This window comes from Lissotriton vulgaris, chromosome 3_1 (assembly GCF_964263255.1).
Source record: "Lissotriton vulgaris chromosome 3_1, aLisVul1.2, whole genome shotgun sequence".
In the NCBI taxonomy this organism is placed as follows: domain Eukaryota; kingdom Metazoa; phylum Chordata; class Amphibia; order Caudata; family Salamandridae; genus Lissotriton; species Lissotriton vulgaris.
In genome coordinates, this window is record NC_141689.1 from 47,766,327 (window position 1) to 47,784,593 (window position 18,267).

General features: G+C 47.6%; 1 protein-coding gene across 1 annotated transcript in view; it reads left to right on the top strand.

The window, feature by feature from the left end:
- The first annotated feature begins 732 nt into the window (after nucleotides 1-732).
- The window catches only part of LOC147725916 (uncharacterized), a 31,928-nt gene continuing 14,393 nt past the window's right edge, over nucleotides 733-18,267 (top strand). Inside the window, exons 1-3 of the mRNA XM_086960046.1 lie at nucleotides 733-785; nucleotides 4,386-4,477; nucleotides 6,807-7,313. Coding sequence (XP_086816172.1) covers nucleotides 4,432-4,477; nucleotides 6,807-7,313 — 553 coding nt within the window. The 5' untranslated portion in view covers nucleotides 733-785; nucleotides 4,386-4,431. The remainder of the gene's footprint in view (nucleotides 786-4,385; nucleotides 4,478-6,806; nucleotides 7,314-18,267) is intronic.

The following is an 18,267-nucleotide window of genomic DNA, read 5'->3' on the forward strand; positions in this document are numbered from 1 at the left end:
GCTTTGGGGGAGTCAGAGTTGTGAGGGTGAAAGACTCATACAAAGAGGCCTTGGAGGGTCAGAGGGTGGAGTTGTGAAGTGTGAGGGGAGGTAGTTTGTGAAGGGCCCACGGAAGACTTTGTGAAGCTTTGGTGGAGAAGTGTGGCTCAGGGGTTAGAGGCGGCAGACCCGGAAGCTGAGATCGGCCCTGGACCAGGGTTCAATTCCCCACCCCGACGGGGGTTGGGCTCAATAATTCCACGGACTCGATAATTCTCGCTCCGGTGCCTTCTCGGCTCACGGGTTCACACTCTCGACTCTGGGCAATAGCTTGCTTAATCTCCACAATGGCCCCTCGCTGCGGGATGCCTGGCTTTCACCTTGTGGATACCCTGCCGGGGTATCTCACCGGGGAATACCAGGACAGGTTCCCTATGCAAGCGCATAGATGCCTGCGATGTGGGCGATTTGCGCTATATAAATACATGTACATTTACATGGGAAGGAAGTATTTAAAGGGCCAGTGCAAGGAGTTGTGAAGTGTGAAGGTGAATGGAATGAAAGCATCCAGGGATGGAGGTGAGGCGGCCTCAGCTGAAGAAGGCATGCAAAGCTCTGGGCAGTGACTGTTGACTGTTTCACTGGGGGAGGGGCTCAGGTGAGAGGGTGCTTGCCAATGGGCAGCTTCTTCCTCCTGATTCGTTACCTTATTTGCATTTCTGCCCCTATAAACCCCCGGGCTCCTCACGAGGCGGATCGAGGCAGCGTCGAGGGGCTCGACAGTCACTGGGCAGCGCTGTCTGGAGGTAGGAGGGTGAGGAGCAGGACTGCGGGGGTCTCTTGATAACTTGATATTGACTCTGACAGGCCATGCAGGAGCGCGGGCTCGTGATCGTGTGCGCGTGCACGACCCTCACTATGCTTCTACTGTAGGTCACGGCTCAGTACTTTACTGTTCTTCCAATAGAGCCCTGAACCTCGCCGGTACCGGGCTGTTGCCCTTTTATTTTAAATGCTTCTCTGGGAGTTAGGGTGGGTCGATGGACACGTGTTGTGGCCGGGAGCTGCTGCCCGGAGGCGAGCGCCTCCATGTGGAATCTTTGGCAACTTGGGTGGAATTCTTGCACCACGAAAGACCGTCACAAGCAGATGGGTTTTAATGGGTCGAATTATGGGACCTGGAATAGAATTTTTAGCACAAATTATTGTTCACACGAGCGTTTCGAGGTGACTTGAATTGAGTGTGAGAAACGTGCGCGTTCATCCGCAGCGGGTAAGAATGGGTTGTGTAAACTGTACTCCTCGCTCGTCGCTGGCTTTGCTATCGGGGCCCCGGAGCAGATATGACAGACCTCTGGAAGATGCTGGTATTTCTGATGTTTTCTGCCAACCAAGGCGCTTATTTACTAAAGGTTGCGCGGGCGTAACACAGCTCACTGAAGCCTCCAGCGCCACACGCAGGCTCCCTCCATAGGGGCACCCTTCCCGGAGCGCGGGATGTCCCGTTTTGGGATGTGCAGGGAAGTGTCATATCTGTTATTACTGTCATGCCCTTGAGGTCGTTAAGAATAACGGGGCATGTTTACTAATATGTCACAGACCCCAGCGCAGTGATTACTGACGGCTTTGCGTGAAAGGGGCAGTGCTGCGCCAAACTTCCTACGATATAGCGCACTGACGCGCATTTCCCAAGCGCTGGGGCACGAGCAGGCCCCCCAGTACCTTGCACACACCTGTTTATTCCCTTCATTCGTTGTAACCGGCTCCACTGTTGCTTCCAGTTGCAGATGTCACCCAGACACATTTTACCCAACAGTCCCTTGGATGAGTAAAGACATGTTTGCGCATGATATCTTTGTTAGCACTTCGGGAGAATTTATCAACACCCATTGCAGCCAAGTGTCTCCATGCCATGCCAGCCTGCTCTGGTTTTTTCATAGAAGCCTGCTGCATGCTGGGACCTGTAGTTCTGCATGTATCACTGGAGCAATGGCTCATCAATAGAAGCATGCAAAGTGCTGTTTGCTTATTAGCCCGGATTAGCTAAAGGTGTCCCCTTGGCAGCTAGTGCCCTCACCTGTGAAAAACACCACAAAAACATGACTGTGTAGACAGTGTTTTAAGTTCTTCAAGGTTAGAAATAACAGCAGTAGTGTATCTAGAGTGGTGGCGCAAAAGGCACTCTTAACCCAGCCTGCACTGCTCCTGTGCCCTCTGCGCCCCCCTGGGCACAGTCTCAGCCTGCAGTCATCAAGCAAAGGCAAACACAATTGTCTGTTGCCGCGGCTTGAGGAGTGTGTACCTCTGCGCTCCAGGCTCCAGTAACATGAAGCATGCGCAGCTGCCCCAGCCTTCTTAGGGCTTCATGGGCCTTATTTATGAAGGCCTTGCGCCACCGGTGCGTCACTTTTTTCATGTTAAAAGTGACGCACCGGCGGCGCAAGGCATTCATAAATAAGGCCCCATGTATTTATCTAGTGTGGTGCATTTCTGTCCTTTCTTTCAGCGCTGGCGCAGTTTCTGCAGCCTCGCGCCAACGCCGCACCCTGGTGGCATGGTGCAAGGGGGCCGGCGTTGTAAACAGGGCAGGGGTACCTGAGAGGCAGTTTCCGCAGCCTCGCGCCAACGCCGCACCCTGGTGGCATGGTGCAAGGGGGCCGGCGTTGTAAACAGGGCAGGGGTACCTGAGAGGCAGTTTCCGCAGCCTCGCGCCAACGCCGCACCCTGGTGGCATGGTGCAAGGGGGCCGGCGTTGTAAACAGGGCAGGGGTACCTGAGAGGCAGTTTCCGCAGCCTCGCGCCAACGCCGCACCCTGGTGGCATGGTGCAAGGGGGCCGGCGTTGTAAACAGGGCAGGGGTACCTGAGAGGCAGTTTCCGCAGCCTCGCGCCAACGCCGCACCCTGGTGGCATGGTGCAAGGGGGCCGGCGTTGTAAACAGGGCAGGGGCGCCTGGGAGGCAGTTTCCTCTTTGTATGTGTGATGCAGAATGCAACACTCGTAGAAAGAGGGAAACAAATGAGAAGAAATGAATATATATCTCTTTGTTACTCCTCACCTTGGGAGACATATGGATTTCAAGCCTCCCCAGGTTTACGTCACTTTGTAAATCTGGGTCAGCGTCAACATCCATAGGTGTTGTGTGGGAAAACCCACCGCAGCGCCCACTGAACGTCTCCCAGGGACAGAGTAAGGAAACACAGCGATTTGCGATGCGTTGCCTTATTCGTGATTTATGAGGCCACTTAAAGCCCGCAAGGCAGATTTGCGTGGCTTTATGGATCTTTATGAGAGCCCCACGTCACGCATGTAACACGTTACATGGTGCAAAAGTGACGCAGGGCTCTCATAACCAAGCCCCTCAGTGACCAAAAGAGTGATTGGAGCATTCCTCCATTTCTTGCTGACCTGTGGGAGGAAGTGGTTGTCTGCAGGAGTAGGGATCTGCTATAAAAAACAAGGGTACCCAAAGGAGCGATAGGTAAGGAACTTGGGTGTATATCTTATTTCAAAGAACAATGGTCCCTAACAGTAAATAAAGAATGAAAAAAAATACATATAGATCAAAATGGAATTCCATATGATCTGTCCAGCTGGACAGGGTTTAATAACATAATTAGGAGCATAGTCAGTCAATCTTGTACAATATCAAAGTGGGACACAGCCTGTGTCCTACTACTGTATAGAGACAATAGTGACATATACAAACAGGTGAGGCAAGAACGGACGGTCTGAATAAAATCCAGGTTTGGCAGACAATTGCAAGAACACTTTTGTGATTTTAACTCATAATACAATCAAATCATCAAGTGTAAATCGTCAACGTGGGACACAGGCTGTGTCCCACTTTGATATTGTACAAGATTGACTGACTATGCTCTTAATTATGTTATTAAACCCTGTCCGGCTGGACAGATCATATGGAATTCCATTTTGATCTATATGTATTTTTTCATTCTTTATTTACTGTTAGGGACCATTGTTCCTTGAAATAAAAAAAGGACTAGGGATCTGCAGCAGTTGGACTAGTCTAGCCAGCAGCCTCTGATTGTGGGTAGAGGGGGCAGGCATTCTTCCATGAGGGCAGTGGCCCTGGGGTGGATTTCCTTGTGATCTTTGAACGCGCCCCCCTGCATGGAACCGCTTCATCCAAGCAGAAGGGATAGTTGAGTTTCCCTGTTTTTGCATAATTCAACCCACTCTTTTGAGCAGTCCCCCTTAGAAGGCCACTAAGGTGTCTGCGCACTAGTTCCAATCTGCGGTGGGGCGGGTGGAGGGAGTGAGAATCCTACATGGCAGGATCATGTGGGATTCATAAAGCGAGGCAGCATTTCAAAATGGAAATCAGCCATGAATAACAAAATCAGTTTTCTGTTGCTCGTGATTGTGATGGTGATCTTCTTCCAGTCTTCTGCAGGAATCTGTGATCCGTTGGACCCAGAGTTCGTCCGCCATGAATCCCACGATTCTCCGTTCCTTCGCAGTCTTCATCATCGCAGGTGAGAGTCCGCGACTCCAAGGTCCATATTCCAGAGACCATTAGAAATACCAAATCTAGATAAATCATTTGTTAGGAACCTAGGGCCAGATGTAGGCATCCAAATACCGGTCGGTAACGGGCGACAATACTGATTTTCGGCCGTTACCGACCGGTATTTGGATATTGAGATGTAGGGCATCTACAAATACAGATTCGGTAATTTTACCGAATTGGTAATTTTACCGAATCGGTAAATTTACCGAATCGGTAAAATTACCGATTCTGTATTTTAAGATGTAGGTGCCACTGTAAACAGTGCCACAGGGCTTTAAGGATTCGTTATTTACCACCAACTATTAGTTGGTGGTAAATAACGAATACCTGTGTATATGCAAATCTGTGCATGTACACCTGTGCCATGTGGCACACATACATGCCCTTAGGGCATGCCCTAGGGGCATGTATGTGTGCCACATGGCACACGCCCTAATCAGGGGTGCAACAGGGTGTCAAAGTGACACCCTGCCACCCTTGAATTATTCGGTATTTACTGAATCGGTAATTACCGATTCGGTAATTGACATTCATTCCTATGGTCCTCCAGGCCCATAAGAATGACTGGCAATTACCGAACTTAAAAACTGGATCAAAATTCTCCCCCTTTGGGCTTGAGTACTCCACCACCGTGGCAGAACCCTCAGCCTCCTAATGTAGGACCCCCTGCTCAGATGGAGGCATTATACAATTCTTTGCTGTCAGGGGAGCCTCCTTGGTAATCCCTAGCAACAGCAGGGTGACAACAGGGCCTTGAAAGCCATATGAACTCATCTTAATTAGAAATAGGAACTCAGAAATGTGAGAGAAAATGAACGAGAAGAGAAACAGTATTTATTTATTTATTTTTGGTTTTTGTAGAGCGCGTAGTCACCCTTGAGTATCCCTTATTTATGAAGGCCTTGCGTCAGTTTTGTGCTGCCGGTGCGTCACTTTTTGTGACGCACCAGCGGTGTAAAAAATGCGACTCGTTGCGCCATATTTAAAAAGTGACGCATCTAGGTAGATGCGTCACTGTTTAAACCCCTGCGCCACAATATACCTGCGTCAGGTATAATGTATGCAGAGTTCCCCCGCAAAAAGCCTCGTAATAGTGACGCAGTGAAATCTATGAAATTTCACTGCGTCACTTTTATGACGCTGTTGCGTCAAAATCTTGTGCCTGCCTCACAGCAGGCGTAAGACTGACGCAAGCCCTTTCACATGGGGCTTTCCCCATGTGAAAGGACGCATTGCTGGAGTTGCGTCACTTTTGTGACACACTCCAGCAATGCGTCACTTTTGCGCTTACAGATACGTCAGAAATACTGACGTATCTGTAACTCCTTGCGACATGATGCGTCATACATTAAATATGACGCATCAAGAATGTCGTAAGGAGTGCGCAGTGAAAAGTGACGCATCGCTGTTTTCACGCAGTGATGCGTCACTTTTCATAAATGAGGCCCCTGCAACCTCTCTCTCACTCCCGGAAGGGGTCCACTATTGGTGAGTTTATTAGCCCTGCAGTTTAGGAAGTTTGACCTAATTTATGGGGGTTTGGTGTAGGACAGGACAGCATTCCCCTCGCTGCACTGCCCTACGCCAAAGTGAAAGGGCAGGAATGCACTGTATTTATTCAAAGTGATGCATTCCCATCCTTCCCGCTGCGCTGGTGCAGTTTCAGAGGCTTAGCGTCATCACATGCACACTTGCACTATGGGAAGCAGGAGTGCTTGTGCAGGAAGGGGCACCTTCCTGCAGAAAACAATCCTGAAAGGTGTTTTTCTCTTTCTAAGTGTGCTGCAGAATGTAGCACATGTAGAAAGAGGAGAGAAATGAGGAGAATTGAAGATAGTTCTTGTTACACCTCACCTCAGAAAGAATATGTTTTTAACACATTCCCAGGTTTACAAGTCCTTGTATATCTGGGAATGTATCAAAAAGCATGCGAGTTGTGTGGGAACACCCACCGCAACTCCTATGGAATGCCCCTCGTTCGCAGAGTAAGGCAGCGCGGCAATTTGCACTCCGTCTCCCTACTCGCGATTTATGAGGCCACTCGAAGCCACGCAGGCTGGCTTTGCGTGGCTTTATCAATCTGACTCACAGCCTTGCGTCAAACAGGTACTACTTTGCATGGTGAAACGTGGCGCAGGGCGCTTTTGAAGAATGTGCCCCATGAATTTGGGCAAAGTTGTCCTTCTGCAATGGCCTTGCTTCTCAGTTTGTAACCTCCCCTCATGTGTCCCCTTCAGCTGGATGTGGTTTCTGCCTTTGTTGTCTTAGAGTGATCTGCTTGTTTTTTGTTCTAGGAACCTTTGTGTGTTTTTGTGACCCAACACTGGCTCCTGTTACTGCTGGAAGCGGAGGCTTTAAAGGAGCGGTTCGGGAGGCCTTCCTGACAGGAGTCAGTGCCCTGGAGAAGCTGGCAGAGAGCCTGCTCAACACCAACATCACTGGTAGGATATTCAGGAGGATTCAGTCTCACATAAGTGAGGCTCACACCAACCTTCGCAAGGCAGAGAGGATGGCCCTGGACGAAGAGACTGCACTGCGCGCCCAACGCGCCACGCTCATGACCGAGCTACGAAGGCTCGCGGAGCAGCAGAATGCGCTAGAGCTGCAGGTCAACGGGACGAGCACCGAGCTGGACGTGCTGAGTGACCTGGAGAACAGGAGCCGCGGTGAGCTTCACAGAGCTGAGCAGAACCTGGAATATTCAAATGCGGACCTGAAGAAGATGAAAAAGGAGAAAGCTGCCCTAGAGGCTGACAGAGAGAAGGGCAAAGGTGTCTTTGCTTCTACCAGCAAGGTTGTGGGTAAGTGTGCCTCATTGCAAACAGGTATGTGTAGACGTCAGTGAAGTACCACCCCAGGCCCATCAGTGGAGATCTTTTCCCTTCTGCCCAATGATTGACATGGTTTTGGTACATAAAAGAACATGCTGTGCTTTGGCATGAGATGTCTCCTGAGGGCCAAGCCTTGGCCAATAACCGTCATATCTGCTAAGGAATGTAATTGGCTCATTTCTCCAACATGAACCTGCCATTGGTTCATGAAGCACCTGCTCATAACATTGAGTCACACTGAGGTGCTCCAAGGGGTTCTTATTTCAGGGTCAGTGGCAGCATCTTTAGGAGATCACAATCTACTCACACAGTATTTATTGCTGCCACATACGTCCATAATGACCACATATATTGTGTCAGATATTCACTCATAGCAGCTATTACTGGCCGCATGAGCACTTCAAACCCAGTTCGATGGTAACCCCAGAGTACTTTATACAGGCGCTTGACATCACGTAATGGTGCTAGTGTTTGCGCTTCGATTTGCTTAGTTTACAGTCATAGTTTACATTTCACATCACTCGACAAAGTAAGCTTACAGCACTTATTATTGTCATAGTCTGCACCACTGCATACTACATGGGAAGGTACAGTACAGCACTACTGCCAGAGTCTACACTTCATATCACTTCACAGAATAAACCTATGCCACCTAACACGGCCGGAGCTAACTCTTCAGGCCTCTTTTATGAGGACGTCACGCAGTGCAGCGCAGAGAGGTCACCTTGCTGTGCTGCACTGCGAGACAGGGACCGCGTACAAATGGGACATATGTAAGGCAATATGCCGCATTCCTGTCCTCTCCCTTGCACTGGCGCCCATTTGGCAGCCCAGCGCCATGCAGGCACCCTTGCAACATGGTGCAAGGGTGCCCGCGTTGCATGCAGGATTGTTTGTGTGCAGGTAGTGGCACCTTTCTCCACAAAAGCAATCCTGGGAGGCATATTCCTCTTTCTAAGCGTGCTGCAGAATGCACCACACATAGAAAGAGGAAGAAATTAGGAGAGATGGAGCTATTTGTCCTTGTTACACCTCCCTGGGAAGATGTAAGCTTTTGGCACAGCCCCAGGTTTACAAGTTCTTGCATATCTGGGATACGTCAATATCCATGAGAGTTGCGTGGGAACACCCACATAACGCCTTTGGAACACCTATCCCGGCCAGAGTGCGCACTGCAGTGCTGTTCTCTGCGTTGCGTTACTCCAGATTTTTGAAGTCACGCAAAGTGACTTTGTGTGGCTTCAAGAATCTGACTTATAAGTTGGCATCATACATCTACTACATTGTGTGTTGCAAACGAGACGCAATCCTCTCATAAATGAGAACAATCATGTCAATAAGAAGGTGTCCAACAGCATTTAATAGGGACAAAAGTTTACATTTGCTCTTGTATCACATAGTAACCCTATAAGTATTTATACTTCCAAAGTTTGCGGTTCATCGTGCTTCACACGCTACCAAGATGGTATGAGTATATTTCATCTTGCATCACAAAGTAATCACCCAGCAAATGTACATGTAATCTTTGCTCACAAGATAACAGCACAGCAGGTTTACATCTTTTATCACCAGCAAATCACACAGCAAATTAGCATCTCATCATGTGTCCCCAGTTAACCACAGAGTAAGTTTGCATTTCATTTTTCATCACCAGGTAACCTCACACCACGTTTACACTTCATCTTACATCACAAGATAACCAAGGAGCATGTTTACATTTTTTCATGTGTCTCACAGCAGTTTACATTTCATCTTGTATCACAAGGTTAGACCATAGCATATGTCCATTTCATCTTTCATCACAAGATAACCACACAGCAAGTTTACATTTAATCGTGTATCACAAGGTCACCTCGCACCAAGTTTACATTTAATCATGTATCACAAGGTCACCTCGCACCAAGTTTACATTTAATCTTACAGCACAGGGTAACCCAACATCACATGATACTACAACTGTTTAGACTTCAACTTGCCACAAGAAGAAACTTAACTAATGCAAGTTGAAGTTGAAGTTTAAACTCATGTTTTATATGAGAGTTCTTTGAGCCCATATTGCTGCCTTAGTTTACACTTCATGACATAAGCAGGTACCCTACACCACAGAGAGAATCGAGTTTAACCCCTTCTTGGAAGCCCCAGGAAGAGAAGTCACGGTGGTCTCCTGGAGCAATCCAAACATTGCCATGGAAGCATGGCACCATAGGGACTGATTTCCAAAAAGGGGCATTGAAGTAAAAACCATGGAGACAGAGCGGTACCCGGGCCCACTTTGTCCCAATCCAAAACCATTGCAAAATATGAATACTACCGTTAGTGGGGGAGTAAGGGGAGCTACAGGCCCCACGGAATACCCTCTGTATTATATCCCAAACCTAAGCATCCAGCACTCAGCAGCGGCAGGAGCCCTAAGCTAAATGAGAGAGCTGTCTCTATCCAAAGAGGATTTGCCACTACAAAAGTCACAGCAGGAAACTTGGGCGGTGCTTCAGACGCCAATCACAGGCTTAAGGGAGCACCACTTACAAGCGACCAAAATCAAACAACAAGGAAGAGCTTCCGGTGGGTTATCAACATTTATTGCATCGCACCTAATGTGCCAACACGAAACGATCGATCATGGCCACAAATGGGTTCAATGAGTCAAACTCTCAGTTCAGCAATATTCAAACCACCAACCCAAATCTGATAATGTCACCTTTTTAATCTGCAATGTGTATATTTATCCTTCCCAGCGGCACAAACCAGGAAAAACAGTGTCTGTTCTCCCTACTCGAATCATTTCAATTCACCTACCTGTAGGCCACCATAGTTTTGTCGGGTGATTTCAACCTGGCACTTATTCAAACAGGCACGATCATCATGGCCAATCCACGCACCCAGTCGCAAACAGCATTCCACCAGTAATAGCCAATCACTCAAGAATAGACCACAAAGGCAGAACAAGCATTGATGCATTGATGAGTATAGCCTTGTTTGCCCTCAATGGGAATCCACAATAAAGCAAATTATTGACAATTTTTCTGTTCATCACTTTCACCATAAGGCTAATCACAGAAAAGATGCCCCTGGTGCACCAAATCGCTCTTAGGAAAAAAAGAAAATAAATAAGGAGATTAGAAAACTCTGGAAACAAGACTCAATGCACAGCTCAGACAAAGAACAATAAATCAGAATACTAGGGGGGTCTCTATAAAAAGGAAATCTGGTCAGCCAAAAAACACATCAATCAAACACTTAGATAAAGTTGCTGCATACGATCAAAACCAAGAACAACAAACAATTATGTTCATACATTAACATCGTAACTAATGGCAATTAATGCCACCACAATGCAAACATCTCGGAGGCAGACTGGTCAACACACCTGGAATCTTCTAATGCACCAGCACCAACCACCAAACATTTCCAAGGGCGAAAAACCCAGATAAATATGTATCCTGATAATCAGCGTGAGGGACAATGGCTGAACGAAACACAAGTCTGGAACAACTTATAAAGGCTGAGAGCAGACGGGGGTCCCGCCCAAATGGTCTTCCAAACACTCTATTTAAACTCGACCCACCATTTTGGGCCATGTACCTTACCCCTTCTTCGTTCAACCCCTTCTTCATAACTAACAGCATACCAGCATCATGGAGGGGTAACATCCGCCGCCCAGTTTTCTAAGCCGGTAGTAGATCGTGGGGCATATTATCAAGGGGGTTTATCTCCGCTTTTTTGGCTTTAAGAGCCAAGAAAGTGGAGATAAAATTATCTCCCTATTACCTAGCTGTCGCTAACACCAGTTAGTGATAGCTAGTAGGAGATAGCGACGATCTTGGGCCCTGCTTTGCATGTTAGTGATATTTATCACTAATGACATGCAAAGTGGGCATGCCAAGATGTTAGCGACTGGAAACAGTTGCTAACATCGCTATCTCCTATTACCAACTTTTGGAGATATTCGCGCTAAGCGCGAATATCTCCAAAAGCTAACACCTGCCCCTGAGCAGTTCTCAGCTATGTTATCCAATGGGAGGTGGATAACATGGCTAACAGCATTAGCTCGGTAATGCATGAATATCGCTGACTTTTCAGCGATATTCATGCATTTCGGCCGATTTTTATCGCTTAGGAGATAAACCTTGATAATAGCAAGGTTCCTAAGCGATAAAAATCGCCGCAGCTCGGCGATAAAAATATCGCCGCTAAACCAACATAGCGATAATTATCGCTAGTTGTTGGTAATATGCCCCCAGATCCTTCGAAATACCGACTGATCGCAATCATTGACTTCAAGTCCAAAGTGTAGACCCCTGATCTTCTTTTAGATCTTGAGCCACGGGCCACGGAAAAGAGCATCATTCCGATCACACAAACTGGCTTCATACTGGGTACCAGCCAAATGAGCAGCCTTTTGCCCCTCACCCTTCTTGTTGAAATAGCTTTCGACTTGGTTCCAAGAGAGTGTCTATGGTCAAAGATGGGTAAATGGGGTATTCCCCCCAAGCTATTCAAGGTCATAGTCTATCTTTATTCAGAGTTGGGGCCCACAACTCTATCTCATAAGTCGTAAATCCCCATCAAAACAGCATTCTCTTCTCCTTATTCATCTGGGAGCTTTTTCAAGGAAAGCCCAGGTCCCATCTTGGAAACAAACATGGCTGACTCTCCTTTGCAGAACTTCTGGAGAAACTATATTATGTGTGTCGCCGCGGCCAGGGCGACTGACGCTGGAATCTGGGGATCAGGGTTCGATCCACGGCAGATTAGCCAAGCACCATGTGACTCTGGGCAATAGCTTGCTTAATCTTCCCGACGGCCCTCAGCACCTAGAGACCCTTACGGGTGATTGTTCACGCTCTACAAATGTGATTATTATTATTTATTATATTTTGTGCATCTGCCCCGCGGTTGGCCCGCTGAGACGACAATTACTGTTACCAATACTCCAGTCTCTTCCGATAAGATCCTGCAGACCAACTGTGATGACACTTTTGAATAGCCAGTCGCTGCAGCCTACTTGTGGGCAACAAAGTTTCTCCAGTTAGTAAATAAACTGCTACAAATAGAGTGGAAGGAGCGCAAGAAGTCCGACACTGTCAGGACACCACATGGAAAGGAAACTAAAATTAAAACTGTATTCATTCAAGATTCAATGTCACAACAATAACAACCGGGAGCTTGTATCCCCTGTAGTCGTTCAAAAGTGCGCAAGGTCAAATCTGACCAGTGGCCATACTCGGAGTAGAGTTGTTGGGGTGACCAACCAAGCTACCTGTAATCACACAGCTCATGAAAGGCCACAGACGAAGTTACTGTGGCAAATGGAACTCTGAGGGATTCCCCTGATGTGAGGCATACTCATTTGTGTGGGACAGTTCTACCTTCATCGAACTATAATTCACATCTCATAAAGTAAAGTGACTTGTAATATGAATTGGTTCGGACTTCGCCTGTAGACGGCCTTTAAGCGTTATGTCTTTGTAAAGGTTTTAATTACCCAAACAATAAAGATATCTTCATCACAGACATTGCCCATCAGATTAGAGGGCAGGGTCCCTCCACACCACTTTAGATTTCAAAACATTACACTTTTAATTGCATCATCCAGCATTTAAATTTGTCTTCATATGCACTTAACATTGTGTCTTACTATCATACAGCAACAATTGGGATGTATTATATCTAACTTTTACCTATTACTATTGGAAGGCTCTCTGCCTGATGTTCATGTTTTCATATGCTACACTTTGATTTCAGACTGCAGCACAGCACTTTATGTGACCAGATCTAACACTTCCTGTTCTATTAGAGGGTTGTACTAAGAAATGCCATGTAGGAAAATACAGTTAACACTGGATCAATGGTTAACAGACAGCATGTTATGCCCTTATGCTATGCATCGAAGACTTAGGGTCGGATGACTAACCTGTTTAGCAGTCCAGACGATACAATTTGCAAAATAAGTGAATGTGCAGCAGCAGAATAGGTTTAGTCTGTACACTTTACCTGGCTTCTGCAATGAGGCGGCAAATAGAATGAATTATCAATTTGAATGGGCTATGTTTAGGTGCCCCTTCCAATTTGCAAGTTGATACTATATGTAAAAATGATGCCTGACCAGAATTCTGGTCACAAACATTTGAAAGATTGCTGACCACCAAGTTTGAGTGGCAACACATTGGTGCTCTTCCCGTTTATAAATTGCAAAGCCTTTCCAGCGGGTGGGGGAACAGTCGTCCACTGCATCTCTCAGAGAAGCTTGTGTTTAAAAAAGACACAAATATATTCATTGAAAAGCAGTCCTGTTTTCTTTAAGGTAAATGGGCTGATTTATAAAACAAATACTATATATAAGCAATCACAAACATGGTGGCCTGCTCAACCTTGCAGGCCATCATCCCTGTGGTCAAGTTGCAATTTTTGATCTACCTAATCAATATTAGTTATGTTGTTTTAGCAAAGTGCCCCTTTTTGCATGGTTACCACCCCCCCACATTTTACATGACCTCTGATACAACCTTACTTGATGTGCCCTGGGTACCAAGCCAGCGGCAAGACAAGAGGGCACGCAAAGGCACACCTAATCACACTACCAGTGGTTGGGCTTCCCTCTGAGAGTGTAGGAATGGATATAGTGGGTCCACTTGAACCTCCCACAGCCTCAGGAAACACGTTCATACTAGTAGTAGTGGATCATGCTACTAGGTATCCTGAAGCCATTCCCATTATGACTACTACAGCCCCTGTGGTAGTCAAGGTTCTCATTGGTGTCTTAACCAGGATAGGGTTTCCTAAGGAGGTAGTATCAGGAGAGGTTCCAACTTCATGTCTGTATACTTAAAACACACGTGGGATGAGTGGGGAGTGAGCTACAAGTTCACAACACCTTACCACCCACAATCCAAGGGCCGTGTTGAAAGATTCAAGAATACATTAAAAGGCATGCTAATAGGACTCCCTGTAAAACTCAAAAGGAGAAGGGATGTTCTGTTGCCTACAGAGATGTGCCTCAGAAGGGAGTAGAGTTGTCACCCTTTGAACTCCTGTTTGGCAACCCTTTAAGGGGACCACCCTCACGTGTGAGGGAAGGATGGGAGAAACCCAATCATGTACTGAAACAAGATGTGGTGGACTATGCACTAGGCCTTTATTCAGGATGGCAAACACATGCAGAAAGCATCAAAGAATCTTGAGGCAAGCCCGTAGCTCCAGAAGCACTGGTGTGATCAAAAAGTCACACTGGTTGAATTTCATTCAGGACAACAGGTGTGGGTTTTTGAGCCAGTAGCACAAGGGCTCTCCAGGACAATTGGAGTGACCCGTACCCTATCCTACTAAAGAAGAATGAGGTCACCTACTTGGTAGGCCTGGGCACAAGCAGATCTCCTAAAAGGCTGATACATGAGAACTGCCTCAAACAATATTGTGATAGGGCTGATGTGACCATGCTGAATGGTTACTGATGAGGACCAGGAGACAGAGAGTGAACCTCTCCCTGACCTCCTACCGTACAGCCCACAGGATGGGTCAGTAGATGGAGTTCTCTATTTAGACACCCTCACTGTCCAACAGCTGACTGATTGCACAGAAATTCGGCAACAGTATGCACAGCTCTTTTCCTTAATCCCTGTTCAGACTCCCTGGTGTGCCCATCACGTGGACATTAGAGACAGCTTGCCTGTCAAAACCAAAACCTATCCTCAGTCTGATCAAGTTAAGGAAAGCATCAAAACTGAGGTCAGCAAGATGCTGGAGTTGGTGGTCATTGAGCCTTCCGAGAGTCTGTATGCCAGCCTAGTGATCGTAGTCCCAAAACTGCATCCACAGAGTGGAAAGAGAGAAATTAGGTTTTGTGTGGACTACAGAGGCCTCAATGCTGTCACCAAGACAGATGCACAACCCATCCACAGAGCTGATGAATTGATGGATAAGTTAGGGCTTCCAAATACCTAAGTACCTTTGACTTAACTAAAAGGGACTTGCAGATTGGCATGGCCCCAGGAGCATAACAAAACACAGCATTCTTCCACTGTGATACCCTTTGGTCTAAAGACGGCACCTGCCATGTTCCAGAGGTCGGTGAATCAAGTCCTTGCTGGGTTGGAAGGCATTAGTGCATCTTATCTAGATGATGTTTCTGTGTTTAGCTCTTCCTGGCAGGATCACCTGGTCCACGTAGGGAAGGTTTTATAGGGCCTGCAAGCTACAGGCATCCAAATGCAAGATAGGGGAGGAAACTGTTGTGTACTTGGGCCACCTTTTAGGTGTAGGCCAAGTCCATCAACTACAACCCAAAATCCAGACAATTCTCCAACCCCCCAGACCAAAGTAAATTGATACTTGTATAGCGCACTACCTTGGTTTGAATGGGTGCTATAGGATGTTTGTGCAGGGGGATGGATTCATTGTGACACCCTTCACAGAGCTCAATTCCAACAAAATGCCCAAGAACATTAACTGGACAGTTGGCTGCCAAAAGGCTTTTGACACTCTAAAGGATGTGCTCAGGACTGATTCTCAAGGCTCCAGATTACTCCAAACATTTCATTGTGCAGACTGATGCCTCTGAGCTAGGAGTAGCAGCAGTTCTATCACAGTCAAATGATGATGGACAAGACCAACTTGTTGTTTTCTTAAGCAGAAGGCTACTCTCCAGAGAACAGTGTTGGAGTGCCATTGAGAGGGTGGCCTTTGCTATGGTTTGGTCCATGAAGAAGCTGAGACCGTGCCTGTTTTGTACTCACTTCCTAGTTCAAACTGACCACAGACCCCTCAGATGCTGATGCAGATGAAAGGAGAAAACCCAAAACTTTGAGGTGTTCCATCTCCCTTCAGGGAATGGACTTTACAGTGGAACATGGACCTGGGACTGCCCATGCCGATGCAGATGCACTTTCCAGATTTTTGCACTTAGACAATGAAGACTCTCTTGGGAAAGGTTAGTCTCATCCGCTTTCGTTTTCATGGGGCGGGGGGTTGTGTAGGAAAGTGCCCCTTTTTGCATGATTACCTCCCACTTTTTGCCTGACCTCTGATGTAACCTGACTTGATGTGCCCTGGGTCCCTACCAATCAGGTTTCCAGAGCATGTGTTTGCTCCTACAACTGTATATTTGTACCCACAATTGACACATCTCTGGCCACAGGTAAGCTCCTTGTAAAAGGTACCATGGGTGCTAAGGGCACTGTGACCAGGGAAGACCTCTAACGGCTGCAGCACCTATTGTGCCACCCTTAGAGGCCATGTACCTTAACACCCACACACTGCCATTGCAAGCTGCATGTTTTGGTGCAGAGAAAAGTGAAGAGTCAACATGGCACACTTCCCTGTGTGTCATGTGTGCAACCCACTGTCTGAGACCTTGGTAACCCACCCCTCTAGCAGGGTGCATGCACTCGCCCTAAGGTGAGGGTACAAATTCATGAGCCCTGTACCCCTACATTGTCTAATTCCATTTTTTGACATTGTAAGTATAGTAATGCCACAAAAAGTATAGGGTCAGGGAGTCGGTCATTATGAACTCCACATCTCCGTAATGGCTTTACTAAAACCTGGGAAGTTTGGTAGCAAACTTCGCAGCACATTAAACCCACCCGGATGCAGTGCTGGATTTAATGTAAGATGCACTCAGAGGGCATATTAGAGATGCCCCCTGACAAAAATGATCATCCCTGGAGTGGATGTCACCACCAGACAGGTTTCTGAACCTTTGGGGAGAGAGTCTCCGCTCTCTGGGTCCGGAAACAAAGCCCATCCTAGGAAGAAGTCTCATGCCTCCTCCTCCAGGATGGGCTTGGAACACGAAGATGAAGCTTTAAAGGATTGCAGCCTGTGGAAGCTGTCCCTGCCTTTTGCTGCCCCCAGTAACTGGCTCCCACCGGTTATGCCCCCCACTTTAGGTGGGAGAATCGTCAGCAAAACCAAGCGAGGAAGAGAGGTGTGCCCACTTTTGCCAACCCCACCCCTCAGGTGGGGTAGGCGAGGTGAAGCACACATCTCATTACCCTCCATCTGGAAGATGAGGGGACTCAGCCAATTAGGGAGAGGGTTATGCCCCCTCCCACTGGAGGGTGGCATAATAGGGGGTGTAACCACCCCAAATGAGGGACTTATTTGTCCTGACCTGCACACCCCTTGTAATGCCCCTAAATTTAGTATTTAGGGGTGACCCTTAACCTTGTTTCCTTAGATTTGAGGAAGAATCAATAAGGACCAAAGAGCCGTGCTGACCCAGAAAGAAGAGGACACCTTTAGCTTTGACCCCACCCTACCAGCCTGTCCCATCTCTGACCTGCATACAGCAAAGAAACCTGCATGCCCAGCAGCCCCCCAGAGGACCTGCTATGCACCCATCTTACAGACTCTGTCTCCAGTGAGCACCAGATTTACTCAAACACAGGCTCCACAGAATCCGTAACCAGGCGACTTCGCAATTTTGCACCAGTCTACACCCGATCCCCATGGCCCAAGTTTGAGTGGCCAAATACCACAAGGAGGTCTCCCCAGCAATCCTGACCTGGGATATGGTGATTCTCAACCTCCCTCAAGTTTCAAGGCGACGACAGCAGCCTCAGCCTGAAGGATTCTCCCAACCACCACCGGAGCTAGTAAGAAGACCCGATGCCAGAAGACGCCTCTGCACCCGACGCCCAGCGGCCTTGGGTGGCAGAAACCAATGGTGTCCAGGCATCTCTAAACTGCCTCTCCAGCCAGTGGTCACTTTCAGGAAGTCTCCATGCCCGTGCCTGCAGCCTCTTTGCCAAACTGGAGATCTCCATTGGAATCCACAGGGTCCCTGATGTCATCTTGGCACACTGCCCCTGGCCACCCCAATGCCGCTCGTGGTGCAGCTCCTTTGCTGATTGGTGGCCCCTGCATTGCTGACTGTAAACCCAGGAGCTTTGCTGCCATGCCCAAGTGGCCTGCTCATAAGCGG